Genomic DNA, 14,530 nt, shown 5'->3' with positions numbered 1-14,530 from the left:
GCTTTCTCTACTGCACACTGGTTTAGTATTAATTCATTGACTTCAGCAGCTCCCTTAGAAGCAAGTTTATTTTTTCCACTTTTGTACTTTTATTCTAAGGAATAATGTACATTGAGTCAAACAGCCCTCTTCACATGCATGCACATGCTACTGTAAGAACAAAAAGTGAGTGTTTTGAAGCTCTGACATCTTGCAGACACGCAGGCCAAAGGTCATTTTCTTTGTGTTGCACTTATTTCAGAAGTCTTTTTGTGCCAATATTTACCCATTAAAAAAAAAAAGGATTTATCTGCACTCTAGTGTATATTTATTTTACCTTAAGAACCTAAAATTCACACCAAAAAGTTTAGTGACATTGTCTTAACACTTTTTCCTTTCTTTCTGCCCTCTTTAATTTAATTTCCCATTTTGTTAAGGATTATCAAATTTGGTTCTGCCTCATTTCTGTACAATTTTTGTTTTAAATATATGCCACTTTTTGAATGTACAAACAATATAAATAAAAACCACAGTTTTGAGATTTTTAAGTGCAGTGTTATTAATTAGCTTCCGATTTAATTTTCTCACCTTTTTTCCTTTAGCAACAAATATGTCTTTGTCCTATTTTTTTTTTTTTTTTTTTTTTATTCCTGTAACATTACTCGCTTCCTTTTTGGTGGTGTTCAATGCTGTCCTGAAAGCTGACATTTTTCAAAGGCAAAATTTTACTTTGTGTCACCAAACTTGTTTGCCAGGAATTGTATTGCCCTCTCAAACAAAATCATTTGCTTTTCATTCATCACTCACTACAAACTGTAGGAAGTGTGCAACTACCAATACTAATCACTAATGATGCTTACTGCATTTAATGTGTGGAGTATTAAATAAGCACTCAATCCTGCTTCTACCATGTACTGGAGCACATCATCCTAATGCTGCAGCTCATCTTGTGATGCCAGGTGAGTTACCTGTTTGTGTACAGCAAACAGACCCCTGTTCCTGCGGTGTGTCACTGTTACACAGAAAGCGGCGTACTCCTTATGCTGGGAAAAAGTTCCGTTCTGGACATTTAAGTATTCAGCATTCTAAACTATTGAGACAATTTTGAGTGTGGCAATGATCAGATGCACTTCAGCATTAGTGCTGGTGTCAGATTTCTGCTGCAACATACAAAAAAATACTACAGAGCTGCTAATGTAATGCACGCGTTGTATTTTCTATGAGATGTGCGTCGCTTTGCTAAATGAATAAATGTAAATGGAAAGTATTAAAAGTGAACAGGTAAGAACGAGCTGGAGCTGGAGGCACTCTTTTAGAGAAGTGAAACGACGGCATGCGCTAATCAGAAGCAACATACAGAAGCGAATACGTCAATCATATTTACGCTCCCTAAACACTATTGATATTGACAGTGTTATTAATTAGTCCATCAATGTGAAGCAGGCAAAGGTGAGATTCTTGTGGTTTTGGAACTGGAGCACTTGTTTATGTTCGCCTTCTGCTTTCGAGTCTAGTTGGGCCAAAGTGCTAACGGACCCGTGCCCTTCCCGATTCTTTCTAAGGTGTTGACGTTGGATACGGGTAGTGGAAGCATAAACATATCAGCGTCATCCGGAACGTGTACTTTGTCATTCTGGTTACTGTAAATATCGGAATGTCACTCTCATCTCCCCTGCAAAGTAGGTGTTTAACACAATATCAATCCAAACCTAGTACAGGCGTTCTCAGGCAAGTTGTTTCCAACCCATCGTTATATTTGGGATGGTGGTTCCAACCCACGATATCTCCCTGGAGGCCCCTAGAGGACACCTTAACTTTTTAAGGTTATTTTCGGTACGCTTCAGGACGCTGCTTCAAATACCCTTATTTAAAGCAATGTGGTGTGCAAATAGGTATTTTCCACACATAGTAAGGAGGAGAAGAGAAGTTGTAAATACTGGCACACGCACATAATGTTTTCTGTGTCCTTCTGCAGCACTGCAACAAAGCTTTAGCCTGGGATGCCTGCACAGTTGGCGAAGGCTCCTCTTACTAATATTTCATAGAGGTTATTGCAGTTACTTTTCACACCTGCTCAAATCAGTGCTTACAAATAGCACATTTAATAAAGTTAACACACTTACCAGCTCAGCTCTTATTTTCTCAGGTGATCCTGAAGGGCATCTGCCTTAAGTGTGATCTTGTACAGACAAGTGTCTAGTAAGACGAGAACCACTAATAGCTTCAGATGCATTTAAACAGGAAGGCTGATCGTCCTCATTAAGCAGACCAGTGGATGTCATCAAGGAATCAAAAAACTGGTGCCGCAGTAAAAATGGGGTACTTGTGAGGAGATGGGCATTACACCACCAGGTGGCGCTGCTCAAACAATTTAGCTGAGAACTTGAAAGCGCCGAGGGTTCGTTTCGAGACCCACGTGGATGTGCTGACGGTTCCCTGCCATCGTGGACCGTGACTCTTAATGGGGAATTAGTTCTTTTCGCTATGCAGCCGTTCGTGTTTTAGAGAGGCTTCTGCTTCACCGGACACTCATACAGGGAAGTAGACGCAGGGTGTCGGTGTCTCTGCTCGTCCTCTTTGATTTACAAGCGCAGAGAGTGCAGCCCTTCACCTCTTCCTTGCTTTTATTGATATTAAGAATGGCAGGGTCACAGCTGGGCCAGGCCACTCTTCCAGAATTGGATGAAAACTAGTGCCAATCTCCATGATGAGGACCAAGATTAAATACTACAGCATAACTGGCTATCCAGCAAACAAAATGTCTTGACGGCCAGCGTCAGCATGAAGCCAACGGCCAGCATTGGGGAGTCCCCGCTTTACCTCCGAATCCCGCTTTACGCTCGGTTCTGAGCCTGCGCAGTCCAAGTGGAGGATGTCTGATTTCAGCAGAAATACAAAGTGCCTGTAAAGCATTCAATGTCATGTACCTGAGACTAAATGCATCTCCTTGAATGTCACTTTTGTTTAGAGCTGCTGTTTTCGTGCTATGATTTCATATTTTCATTTTTGTCTCTACATTTGGTCAAGTTTTGGGTTGCGGGGAGATGAAACTAGTTTGGAAAAAGTTGTGATACACAAAGCTATCGTGAGGCTTTGTCATCTGAGACCAAGGGATATTTTGTAATGCTGATTAATTTCCTTTGGTTGAGTTTATTTGATAAATAAAAGTAATTTATTTTATTAATTCTTTTAATTAGTGCTTAGAATGAAATGACTATTAACAAATTGCTTTGTGTTAAGTACCGACCACTTGCAATAGCGAAATGTATTACGCGGTGCAGAATGGGATGCTCTCAATGTCACCCCCCTCCACCAGCAGCCTTGAGCCCACCCTTATGTGTGTGCTTAGACTACAAATAACATGATTTAATACGACTCAGTCCCTGGGGCAGCTCGGTTAGGAGGATGGAACAAAAGCACTTTCGCTCTGTTGTTCTCCTCGTAGCTCCCAGCGGACCCTGTCCCAGCCCTCTCCAGCATAATGAAAATGTGAAGCTGGTTTGATCTCGTGGCCCTCGCTAAAGATGGAGTTATTCTGACCCCTGGACCTCTGCATACGTCGTCTTTGTAAAACAGCACCTGAAGAAGCTGGATGGCATGTTTTAATGTCTCTGAATGTATAGCTGCCAGTTTAGGGATTTCCAGCCCTTGGTGGAGTGAGCGAGCTCCTGAATGTGAGCAAAAAGCAGAAAACGCAGCAGTCCACCCGGACCAAGATGGACAACTGCTGGCTTGAATCATTTAAAAGTGGAATAAAACATTAAATAATGGTTCTGTACCTAGGTCGGTAAGGGTGGAGGGACTCAAGACACCATCTTGTGGTCACAATGTTGTAGTAGAATCCAGTCCTCCTCTTTGTCCAAATCTCTGTTCGCTGTAATGGGTAGTTTCACTTTGGTCGCGGCCCGATATTGATTTTAATTAGTATTTCTGCCCCATTAAGATTTATCATTTTCCCGGGTGTTCTGGTGTCATGAAACAAGGGCCGCTGGTGGAATTGCAAGGTGACATTGCAGGGTGGGCTCTTCTGCGGAGAACATCTGAGTTTTCATACGAACAATGACTCTTCAGCAGGGTAAATCCCACCTGCATGTGCTGCCAGTATTCACACGTAATAGTCAAAGGGCTACCCTCCCCTCGCCAGTTTTTACAGCTCGCTGAGATGTTTTGAAGAAACATATTTTCACCGAGGAAATTATCCTTCTGGTTGTCTAATTTCGAAAGTGAAGGCAGTTGGCTATGTATGGTGGGCACACCTGATTACCAGGGCAGCATCAGTATGGCGGTGTACGGCTGCTCCCCGAAGCATCCGGGTCATCTGGCCTGCCGTGCGTGACGCCTCCCACGCTAGCAGATCCGTCACTGAGCACCTGGCTCCCGAAGGGGGAATCGGCTCATCTGAATCGCGGCGTCAACATTGCGAGTTTGACCTCTTCGCTGCGCGCGTGGCGTTTGTGTGTGTCGGGTGCGGCCGTGCGTCCTCGAGTGGCGCACCGCGACCGCGCGTCACGTCGTCACTGATTAGTGAGGCCCAGTTAGTCCCTGGCCGAATCTGGCATCGAGCTCCCAGCCAAGAAATGGGATCTGGACGTGTCCTTTTGGATGCGAGCCTGCCTCTGACTTGACCACTCTCTCCACAAACATCATTTACGGAAAAGCATTTTCTGTGCCGAGCTTTCTTTCGCGGTGCTTGTTTGCGTATCGGCCTCAAGTTTCATTGTTAACGCATTTAATATTTTACTGGAGCTAAAGCTGTGAAGGAATGCCAGATTTTCTTTCTTCTCATGTTACTGACATTTATGGGATGCTTTTTCACAAGGCATCTTACAGTGTTATTGTATTTACCCATTTATACAGCTGGGTGGTTTTTTTTCTCTTTTTTTACCACCCCTCCCTTACTTGAGCAATTTTTATGGGAAATACCTTCCTTAAGGGTACAACAGCCAGAGGTGGGACTCAAACCTGTGACCTCTGGCTGACTACTGTTATTTATTGTTATTACTGTTACTGTTATTTATTGTTACTATTGTTACCGTTATTTATTGTCCTTGTTATTAGCATTACTCATTGTCATTGTTACTGTTTTGTTTTGTGCAGTATTTCTGTTGTTTTTCTTCATAGTCTGTGGAGAAGCACACACACACACACACACACATTTTCAGAACCGCTTGTCCCGTACGGGGTCACGGGGAACCGGAGCCTACCCGGCAACACAGGGCGTAAGGCCAGAGGGGGAAGGGGACACACCCAGGACGGGACGCCAGTCCGTCACAAGGCACCCCAAGCGGGACTAGAACCCCAGACCCACCGGAGAGCAGGACTGCAGTCCAACCCACTGCGCCACCACACCCCCTTGTGGAGAAGCATTCAAGAAGAATTTCATTATACTTGTACACGGTACTTGTACCTATGACAATAAACTTGAAACTTAACTTAAACTTAAAGGCAGAAACCATAACCGCTATACTACTAGCTGTCCCTATTCGACTGGTGATATTACTGTGTGCTATAAAAATTCAGATGGATATTTTGTTGCTTGAACAATTCTTTTTTGCACCAAAGCATTTTAAATCGCGTATATTGCTGCACGTTTATTGACGGCATTTTCTGTGACAGACTATGACTTGATCCTGAGTCTGTTTTAAATATTGATTCAGCTGGCCGTGTTTGTTTACCCCTCTTTAAACTGTTCAGTGCAGGTGTAGCACTTTCTCAACTGTTAGCATGCAGTCAAGGGTTAGCCGTGAGACTCGGGCTATATGCCACACCATTCACTGACCAGTACGCTGCTCCTGCGGGTTTGTGCTTTCTTCCTGCGCTCTTTCCAAGGCCACAGCAGTAATGATTCAGCTTTTATTGCTTTACAGATCAGAATAATTTAATAAAAAAACCCAGCATCTACGTGTCTCATATATAAATAAAGAGGTAAAACGTTTCTTCTTACAGAAACACTTCCCAAAGGGTCACCTTCCAAAGAAAGTCACATTTCCTCATGTTCACTGATGAACTCCTAACCTGCCTGGTGAGATTAGAACAGTTTTCGTCGCATTAGGTGACATCATATTCTTTAAATATCACCACACCTGATGTTCCGTAAAAAAAAAGTTCGGAATTTCGTCATCGCACATTATCCTCTGGAATGGCAGAAATTTGCTGGTTGTTTTTAAAAGGGGTCCTGTGTCCTCTCTAAATTGGGTTTAAGTTCTCTGTGGAGCTTTATAGCACTGAGGGTCAAATGTGCAATATTTTATAAGTAATTCCATGAAATGGCTCCCTAGGTGGTTTTAATGTGGCGTATTGATATTTACTACATTTTAGCATGAACCTAAAGAGGTTGGTGCAGAGAGGACTGTAAAATTCTGAAATTTCCTTTTCTTCAGAGTGTACTCTTTAAGTTCCTTTTCAGAGTAAAACAGTATGAAAATCTGCTCTTCACCGATGCTCGAGATAAGCTGAGATAAGACGAGTTATAGGTACAGTGCACGGATATATTTGAGTGCAGAGTTTCCATTTCTCCCAGCTAACTCCTGTAGAAAAATATGTAGTAAAGGTTAACCATCAGAGAAATGGTACAACTCAGCATACCAAAATCCAGATTTGCAACGGTGTAAGTACTGAAATGAGCATTTTTTCCTAATAAGTCTCCAATGATCAGCTGGTAGTCGCTGTAATAAATGTAACTATTTAGTGCAATGCAAATGACGGTAAAGACAAGTTAAACCCATCCACATAAGTTTTAACTACAGTATGTGCCTTTTTTCTTCCTGGTTGAGGATGATTGATGAGATCAGTGATTGTGTTTGAATGTGTGCCTTCACTTTTTTTTTCAAAGCCCAGGCATAAGATCACCAGTTGATTCAAACCCTGTTGTGTCTTTAATGACAACTTTAATGGTCTATATGCTGAAAAGGCATCTTTTTCAATGATTAATGGAAGGAGAGACTTGAAGACCACCCCATGAATGCAAAATAATGCATTATTAATGTGCGATGTGTGAAAATGTGAGTGGTCTCCAATAGCAGTTTGTGTTAATCATTGCCTTCTGTATGGCTCTTCATTTATTACCTGGAAGACAAATTACCCTGCAGATCCAAGCTTTGTAACAGAAGCCCGCTGAGTACAAGACCCAGGAGAAGGCCATGTGGAAACAAAGACAGAAAGTATCACCAGATCGGCTCATGCAGTCAACCAGCATGCATACAAATTATGAGAAAATGAGTCTTTTTGGGGTGTGGTGGCGCAGTGGGTTGGACCACAGTCCTGCTGTCCAGTGGGTCTGGGGTTCGAGTCCCGCTTGGGGTGCCTTGCGACGGACCGGCGTCCCGTCCTGGGTGTGTCCCCTCCCCCTCCGGCCTTACGCCCCGTGTTGCCGGGTAGGCTCCGGTTCCCCGCGACCCCGTATGGGAGAAGCGGTTCCGAAAATGTGTGTGTGTGTGTGTGTGAGTCTTTTTGTTCAGTGACCAGCCTTTCTGTAAGGTCCATGTTGCTGGATGAACATTGGAAAACAATTAAAATCATCAACTATCAGGAGTCTTCACATGAACAGACGCATAGGGGAAATGGCTGTCGGTGCTGGTTGGCAGGTTGCGTGCTTCACTTGATAGTCTTTTACGAAAACATCACTCTATGTAGCCTTCGGACCACCGCGACCCACCATTGGACACGAGGTTATTGATAATGGATCGATAATGGATGAAATACTCTGTGCTGAGAATGTATCAGAGGTGGCTGGGCTGTGGGCAAACAGCTCTCTGGCACTCTATAGATTTTTGTGCTGTCCATCAAAGAAGCGTTTGTGTCAGGTGAGGTCTTTATTATTGTGAAAGGTAAGTGGATGGAGTCCTTAGCATGAGTGCTCTTCACCAGGGAACCATGTAGCTATGGAGTACTCTGGGCTGCCACAGGGCACTTGAGTGTGATGAGAAGGAACTGCCCACCCATAGCTGGCAATGGGAGCTGCCCTGCATCCACTTGCTGTCCAGGGAAATCATACACTTTTGTGCCCCTTGAACAGAGACTATTTCCTAATCGCTGCAGTCCCTAGGCTGGACCTCTCTGAGCGCAGTTCATGCTGTGTGATGTAAAGTTCAGCCCTGGAGGCGCCTTGAGCAGATCCTTTCAGGTGAAGGAGCATCTTTTGAGTCCTTCAGTCCCTTAGCTTTGTGATCTGTCCAAGGCCCCTCCGGGGTTTACAAAACGTATGCAGACCTATGATGGAAAACTTAATCAGCACCCGTTCACAACCTTCAGAAGCAATAAGTTCCATAAGTATAGCTTTTCTGAAGTTGTCCCAGAAAAGAGATGAAAGGTAGACCAAAGTGAGACCTTTAAGGACAAATACATAAAAACCTGTTTGTTGAAAATGCTACCCATCATAAAATTTCCTTCTGTGCTCTTGACTGCATTTATGCACAGCTATATGCAGAGTAAAATGCAGCGTAAAATGTATGCTGTCAACTGGATCAAATTAATAACAGTTGTCATTGCCTTAATAAAGCCGAAACTATAAAGGAACACCTGTGACATTTTAGGTTTAGTATCAGTTGCTCATGTGTCCTGTGGAATGAACTTCTATGTTCTATAAATGATTTACAATGTGATTATTTGTTTCAAATCTGCAGTAAGGGTAAAACTATTTTGATTCTTTGCACAAATGATATATGTAGTAACTGGTACCTATAATAAAAATTGATTTAAAAAAAATACCCTTTTTTCAGAAACAATCATTAAAAAAATAAAATCCTAAATGTGTGTATATGAATGCCGTACCGCTAAATGAGGCAGAATACATTTCGTGCCGTAGAGCAGCATTATTCAAGTCACTCTGTAATGTTAAGACAGGTATAAGACAACAAGTAGTAAAATTACTTTTGCAGTAGTCAAGAATAATATACTGTAATTAAGTTTGCTCCCAAGTATTGTCCACATATTAAGCAACGTAATTACCATAAGCAATTTTCTTTCAGTGACAATTGGATTGTCCTGCAGGTATCATAGAGATGAATAATCTGCCCTTTAATGTACTGAGGAGAGTGTTTATTCGTTTACAGTCATTTGCATGAGTAAATTAGATTTTTTTGTCATCTCAGTGCAGCTCAGTTTCCAAGTGATCAACATTACAGCTCTGCAGATACTGGGGAAAGGTGTTCATCCTCAAAATGCTCAAGATCACACAATTCACTCTCCAATACTCTGCAATCAAATGGAGGAAAACACAGTGGAAATTGTTCATGAATGCTGTTTGTAAAATGATTGTATTAATTAAGGTGATTGAAAGCACATCCTGAAGAAGACATTTACCATTTGGATAGGTGGTGTACATGTAATGACTACAGTTTATTTAGCTTTTGTTGAATCCAAAGAACAGTGTTTTACACACACACACACACACACACACAGTGTCTGAAGCTGCTTGTACCAGGTGAGGTCACAGCGAACCGGAGCCTAACCCGGAAACACAGTGCGCAGGGACACACCCCGGACAGGATGCCAGTCCACTGCAAGGCACCCCAAGTAGGACTCGAACCCCAGACCCACGAAAGCGCAGGACCCAGCCAAACCCGCTCTGCCACCACACCCCCTCAGCATTTTACAATTTTTAATAAAACATTGTGTTGTTGATTGTATTTGAAAATCTGTTAGTCATTTGCTCATTGTAGTTGCATGTTCCAGCTGTGCAGCACCGTCATTGTAAAAGTTTTTCTTGCCACTGCTCTGCATTCAAGGCATTTTAATGATTTATTGAATGTCAGGTCCCTTCATTTGACTTACCTTTAAATTACAGGGGGCTTTGTGACACAAAGTATCAATATTGATCAGGTATAAAGTTTTGAAATATGTACCAGTTACAGTGGCTTGCAAAATAGATTCTAAGTTTGAATTAAGTTTGAAACTCTTTCAAGGTACTAACTTAGCTGAAGTATAATAATAATAATAATAATAATAATAATAATACTTCTGATACAAATGCGGCTGTAAGGCCCAACTGTTGTGTCACTTTGTACTGCCTAAGGGACAGTGGACAGCGACACAGTACTCCACCACAGTTCACCATGCTATGCTGGAGTCACTGGGACATGGACATCATCATCATGCCTCCATCCATCTTCGTCTGAGCCTACTAGCCTAGCTTTGGCATTCTTGCACATTAGCTCAGCGCCACCCTGGATATTTGCATTCAAGGATTTTTTTTTTTTCCCCCTTGGAATGATCTTGGAGCAAATCAAGTCACGAGAATTCCACGACGACGTTCACCGGCGGCGCACAATCACGCGGCTGCACGGAGCGCGTCGCTCTGTAAACCGCCACGCTGCTTTCGCTCCAGCGCCATCTACTTCCAGAAAATGGCTGAAACGGGCGCTTTAGAGGGACACGTCCTGCTTCGCATGTGAATCATGTCGAGAGAGGCGCGACGGACATGACGGTTCGGGGCGCAGCGCGCAGCGCGCAGCGCCGTTTGCGTTTCCTGACAACGAGCGGCGCTCCGTCACGCGGTGAGACAAGGAAGGAGGAGGAGGAGGAATCGAGGCTGCGATACGGGAGCAGCGGCCCCTTCTTCTCCTGCCGGGGTCCAGGGGGACACGCACGGTGAGAAAGCCTGAGAGTGAGATCGAGTCGTCACGGTCAGCAGGATTCTTTCGTTATAAGACTCCGAGTGACTGCGAAGAGCTAAGCCATGAACTTGACTGATGCGTGCTTTAACCACCTAGTGGCTCGTTTTTTTGAATGGCAAACCGTTAAGCCAATTGCAATAAGGAGGAGATGCATTTCCGCACCGTGTTTATTTTCGACACCTCGGGAGAATAAGAGGACGCAACGCCGGAGCGCGTAGAGAGCGGCGACCCGAGCGCGAGGCTCTCGCATTCATCCGGGGACACTGACTGACTGCCAGAGTGGGCTGGCTGGCTGGCTGGCTGGCTGGCTGGGCGCCTCGGACCCTGTCACGGCAGGAGCCCCCCCGAACACGAAGTAAACACTCGAGCTCACACAGCCATCGTGGATTTGCTAAGCACCGTGCGTCCGATGGCGTCTCCGCTCGGCTGAGATGTTGGTGTCGAGCGTAAAGCGCTGTGTGGTGGCGCTTCACCGGCCCCGGCGCTGATCGCGCGCTTTCAGCACCCTGGTCCTGGACAGCGGCTCGACTCGGCTCGGCTCGGCTCGGCGCGGCTCGGCTCGGTGCCCCGCCGCACGCGCGGGGAAGCCCGCCGTCACCCCCGATGTCTCCTTTCACTTGCCGCGGCGCTGCCTTCTCGCCGTCCCGTTAGTCGGGGACACTCGGTGACATTCGCGCGAATGATGAGGCTCGCGCTGCGGGTCCTGTTCCGAGTAGTAGCAGCGTGGGTGCGCGTCCACTGCTACACTGCCGAGGATAGCAGTCTGCACACCGCAAGGGACACATCATCACCGTCACCATCACCATCATCATCATCATCATCTTCGCCACTGGGCGAGGGGGAGCACCGTTTCACTCAGCAATGTGAATCACGAAAGGTAGGTGTGCTTCTTTCAATTAATAACTGATTATTGGTACTTGGCTCTTCCATCCTCCTCGCGTGACAGTCCTCGAGCCGCCCCCTCCCCTCCTTTACTTACTTCCACGGACAGCTTCCTACTTGTGTTAATTCCCGTCGAGGTGTGTGTGTGTGTGTGTGTGTGTGTGTGCGTGCTTGTGCCGGCGATGTGACTCTGTGTAATGGGCTGTGTGGCTCAGTCCGCCGCGCTCCAGCGTGGATTCGTGTCCGGGGCCTTCACAGTCACGCACACTAAACGCGACACGCAAACTGACATTTATATAATAAGAGGGGGACGGACGTGGTGGAAAATCCCGAAAGAGCATCTGGAGATGTTCGGCTGTCTGTCTCGCGTGGACTCTTAACTGCGTGGGAAAGAGAAGCGCTCGAATGGTTCACCGGACACAGCACAGGTGTAAGGAGACGGCAGCGTGTGACAGTGACAGGCGTGCAGTGCAGTGCCATCACATCTGATCTGTCTGCTCTGACACGCGGCCCACGAGGCCAGGGGCCTGATGATGAGGGACCACGATGATGGGCCATAATGACTGTGTTCCGAGGGGCTCTCTGTCCTCCGGCGCGACACAGCCCCCCTCACACTCACAGCCCCCCGTTCCTCCCCTCAGCGCTTTATTTTAGAGCCCTACTACCTCAGTTCATCTTAGCAACTGACCTTCTCAAAATAGCAATTCGAATTGTAACAACTATCCAGTGTTCATATTCAAAAAAGAACTATTATAACGAAGTACTTTTAATGTTTGCATTTTGGAGGTATAGACCAGTGCTTGCTGCCAGGCACTTCATACAGGATTATTCTTTTGGAAAAGGTAACATCTGCAAGGATTCCTCATTTTCTTGACAATTTTATGCCTGAGTAATACTTAGCTTTTCCGTTGGTCAAAACTGTTACCTCTGCCTAGCTAAAGCTTTGCACAGAGAAATTACTTTAAGTACAACCAGTTATGACAAACGCTGTTTATTAATGCAAATCATATGTACACTGAGAAGAAAAAAACTGGAAACGCTCTGGAGTTCGAATAACAGCAGGAATCTTGCGGTTCGCACAACTGGCCTTATGAAATATTCAAGTTTTAGTGACAAAATTTATAAAAAGGCTTTGAGGAAGGCTTCGGTTCCCAGGGTGTTTCAGTGACAGTACAGTAAAAATTCCCCCAGTGATACAGTACATTACTCACGCAGCTCTTTACCTTTGTCGGAGGCTCCGCTCACTTTGTATAAGTACATAATGTATGTCTATATGCCATTTTTATTGTCACAGAACCTTTCTGTAAACTGTATTTTATGCATTTCAGGGTTTTAAGCAAGGGTTTACACAAATTAAACTAATAACTTGCTTTACTATCGCATAGTGATTGGGCTGAGTCGTACATTTATTTGAACATTAATATAGCTGATCACCATAGAAAAGAGAAACAAGAACCGTTTTGTACAATGTGATTGAAAAATATATAGCAGTTTTCTGGTGCCTGGAATGAGAAATTTGCAGACATCTTTTCAGTAGTCTTCTCTTTATGTATATATGAGCAGGAGGTTCTCCGAGTCGATTATGTGCCAGCAAGGCTGGAAGAAGACACTTTGAACAGGGCATAGTCCTTGTATTTGACAGAGGCTTCAGAGACACAAGAATGCTGTCATGTGGCACAGTCACGAGACGGAATCTCAATGAGTGGAAACATAATTTAGTGGAAAGAGAGGATGCACAGAGAGGGGTACGGTGGCATGGTGGCACGGTGGTGCGGTGGGTTGGTCCGAGTCCTGCTCTCCAGCGGGTCTGGGGTTCGAGTCCTGCTTGGGGTGCCTTGCGACGGACTGGAGTCCTGTCCTGGATGTGTCCCCCCCCCCCCCGGCCTTTTGCCCTGTGTTGCCGGCTTAGGCTCCGGCTCCCCGCGACCTCGTATGGGACAAGTGGTTGCAGACGATGCGTGTGTGATGATGTGAGGTGTGGGAGGATGCACAGCAACACTGGGAAAGAACATGGGGCACGGTGCAGTTCGAATGGTTCTGACTGGCATCATCAATCGAGGAAAACAATCAGCACACTTGAGAAGACTGGCTGCTATAGCCAAGGTGTCCTGCAGAACCCACCAGGAGACACCATGAGCTTGTCCAGCTGCGAAGACAGCATTGTCACTGGACAGCTGAGCTGCAGTGGAACACCGTGTGATAATTAGAACTTCTTTTCATTAGAAGGCCTCTGCATTGTATTTTTCTTCCTTGATCTTCGCAACTGTCTTTTGCGATGGAGTGTTTTATACATATCGGGGAGTGTCTTTCCGGGTGACAGTGTCCACATTTACAGGACACAGGGTTTTAATGGGGTTCACGGTGTGCAAAGACAAATTACATGGCCTCAGTTTCTTAGGCCATCATGAGTGTCCGCAGTGGTAACGCTGAAATTTCCCTGTGCATTAAACTAATATCAATATAATCTCCAAAAATGTTGTTTGTACATAGTTGCCCAGCAGCCTGGATATGAATGTATAAACATGCCGACGTGTACATATTTAACTGGCAGTTTGTCTCAGCACTGGAAAAATTATATGCAGCGTATCTGGATAAATTTTGCCATGTCGCAGAATCTTTGTGGGATCCATTTCTCCACATCGGGTGCAGATCATTGTTGCAATATATTTAATAAAACTGTAAGTCTGAAAATTGTTTTGTTTCAACGACTGAAAAATTGTCTAGTATAAAGGTGTTGTAAGCTGTTCAGATTTTCCTCGGATTTTCTTCCGAATCGTAATCGATGTTCCTCTCTTTTTCTCCACAGGTCCATTTTGTGAAATGTATGATGCGTCTTTCTTGTGTGACGAATTCTGGAGTTAGAATCAGGTGAAATTGTGTGGAACATCAGCCCTTGTCCTCACCCATCAACATGACCAACCCAGAGTGAGTACAGCTCCAGGCAGCAAGTCTCCGATCCCGTTCTTCTCCGCTGTCCGCCGGCTGCTAGCGGCCGCCGTCACGCTTCTCCGGTGCTTGGTATAGCCTCCCGGGAGAAGCAGGTCATTTCGCTTGAC

General features: G+C 45.1%; 1 protein-coding gene across 1 annotated transcript in view; it reads left to right on the top strand.

Annotated features, from left to right (window-relative positions):
* Positions 1–9,563: 9,563 nt before the first annotated feature.
* The window catches only part of tmem266 (transmembrane protein 266), a 45,279-nt gene continuing 40,312 nt past the window's right edge, over positions 9,564–14,530 (top strand). Inside the window, exons 1-2 of the mRNA XM_018763801.2 lie at positions 9,564–11,469; positions 14,281–14,399. Coding sequence (XP_018619317.1) covers positions 14,386–14,399 — 14 coding nt within the window. The 5' untranslated portion in view covers positions 9,564–11,469; positions 14,281–14,385. The remainder of the gene's footprint in view (positions 11,470–14,280; positions 14,400–14,530) is intronic.

This window comes from Scleropages formosus, chromosome 11, assembly GCF_900964775.1.
Source record: "Scleropages formosus chromosome 11, fSclFor1.1, whole genome shotgun sequence".
Taxonomy (NCBI): Eukaryota; Metazoa; Chordata; class Actinopteri; order Osteoglossiformes; family Osteoglossidae; genus Scleropages; species Scleropages formosus.
The sequence above is the reverse complement of the archived record's forward strand: the minus strand, read 5'-3'. Positions and strand labels throughout refer to the sequence as shown.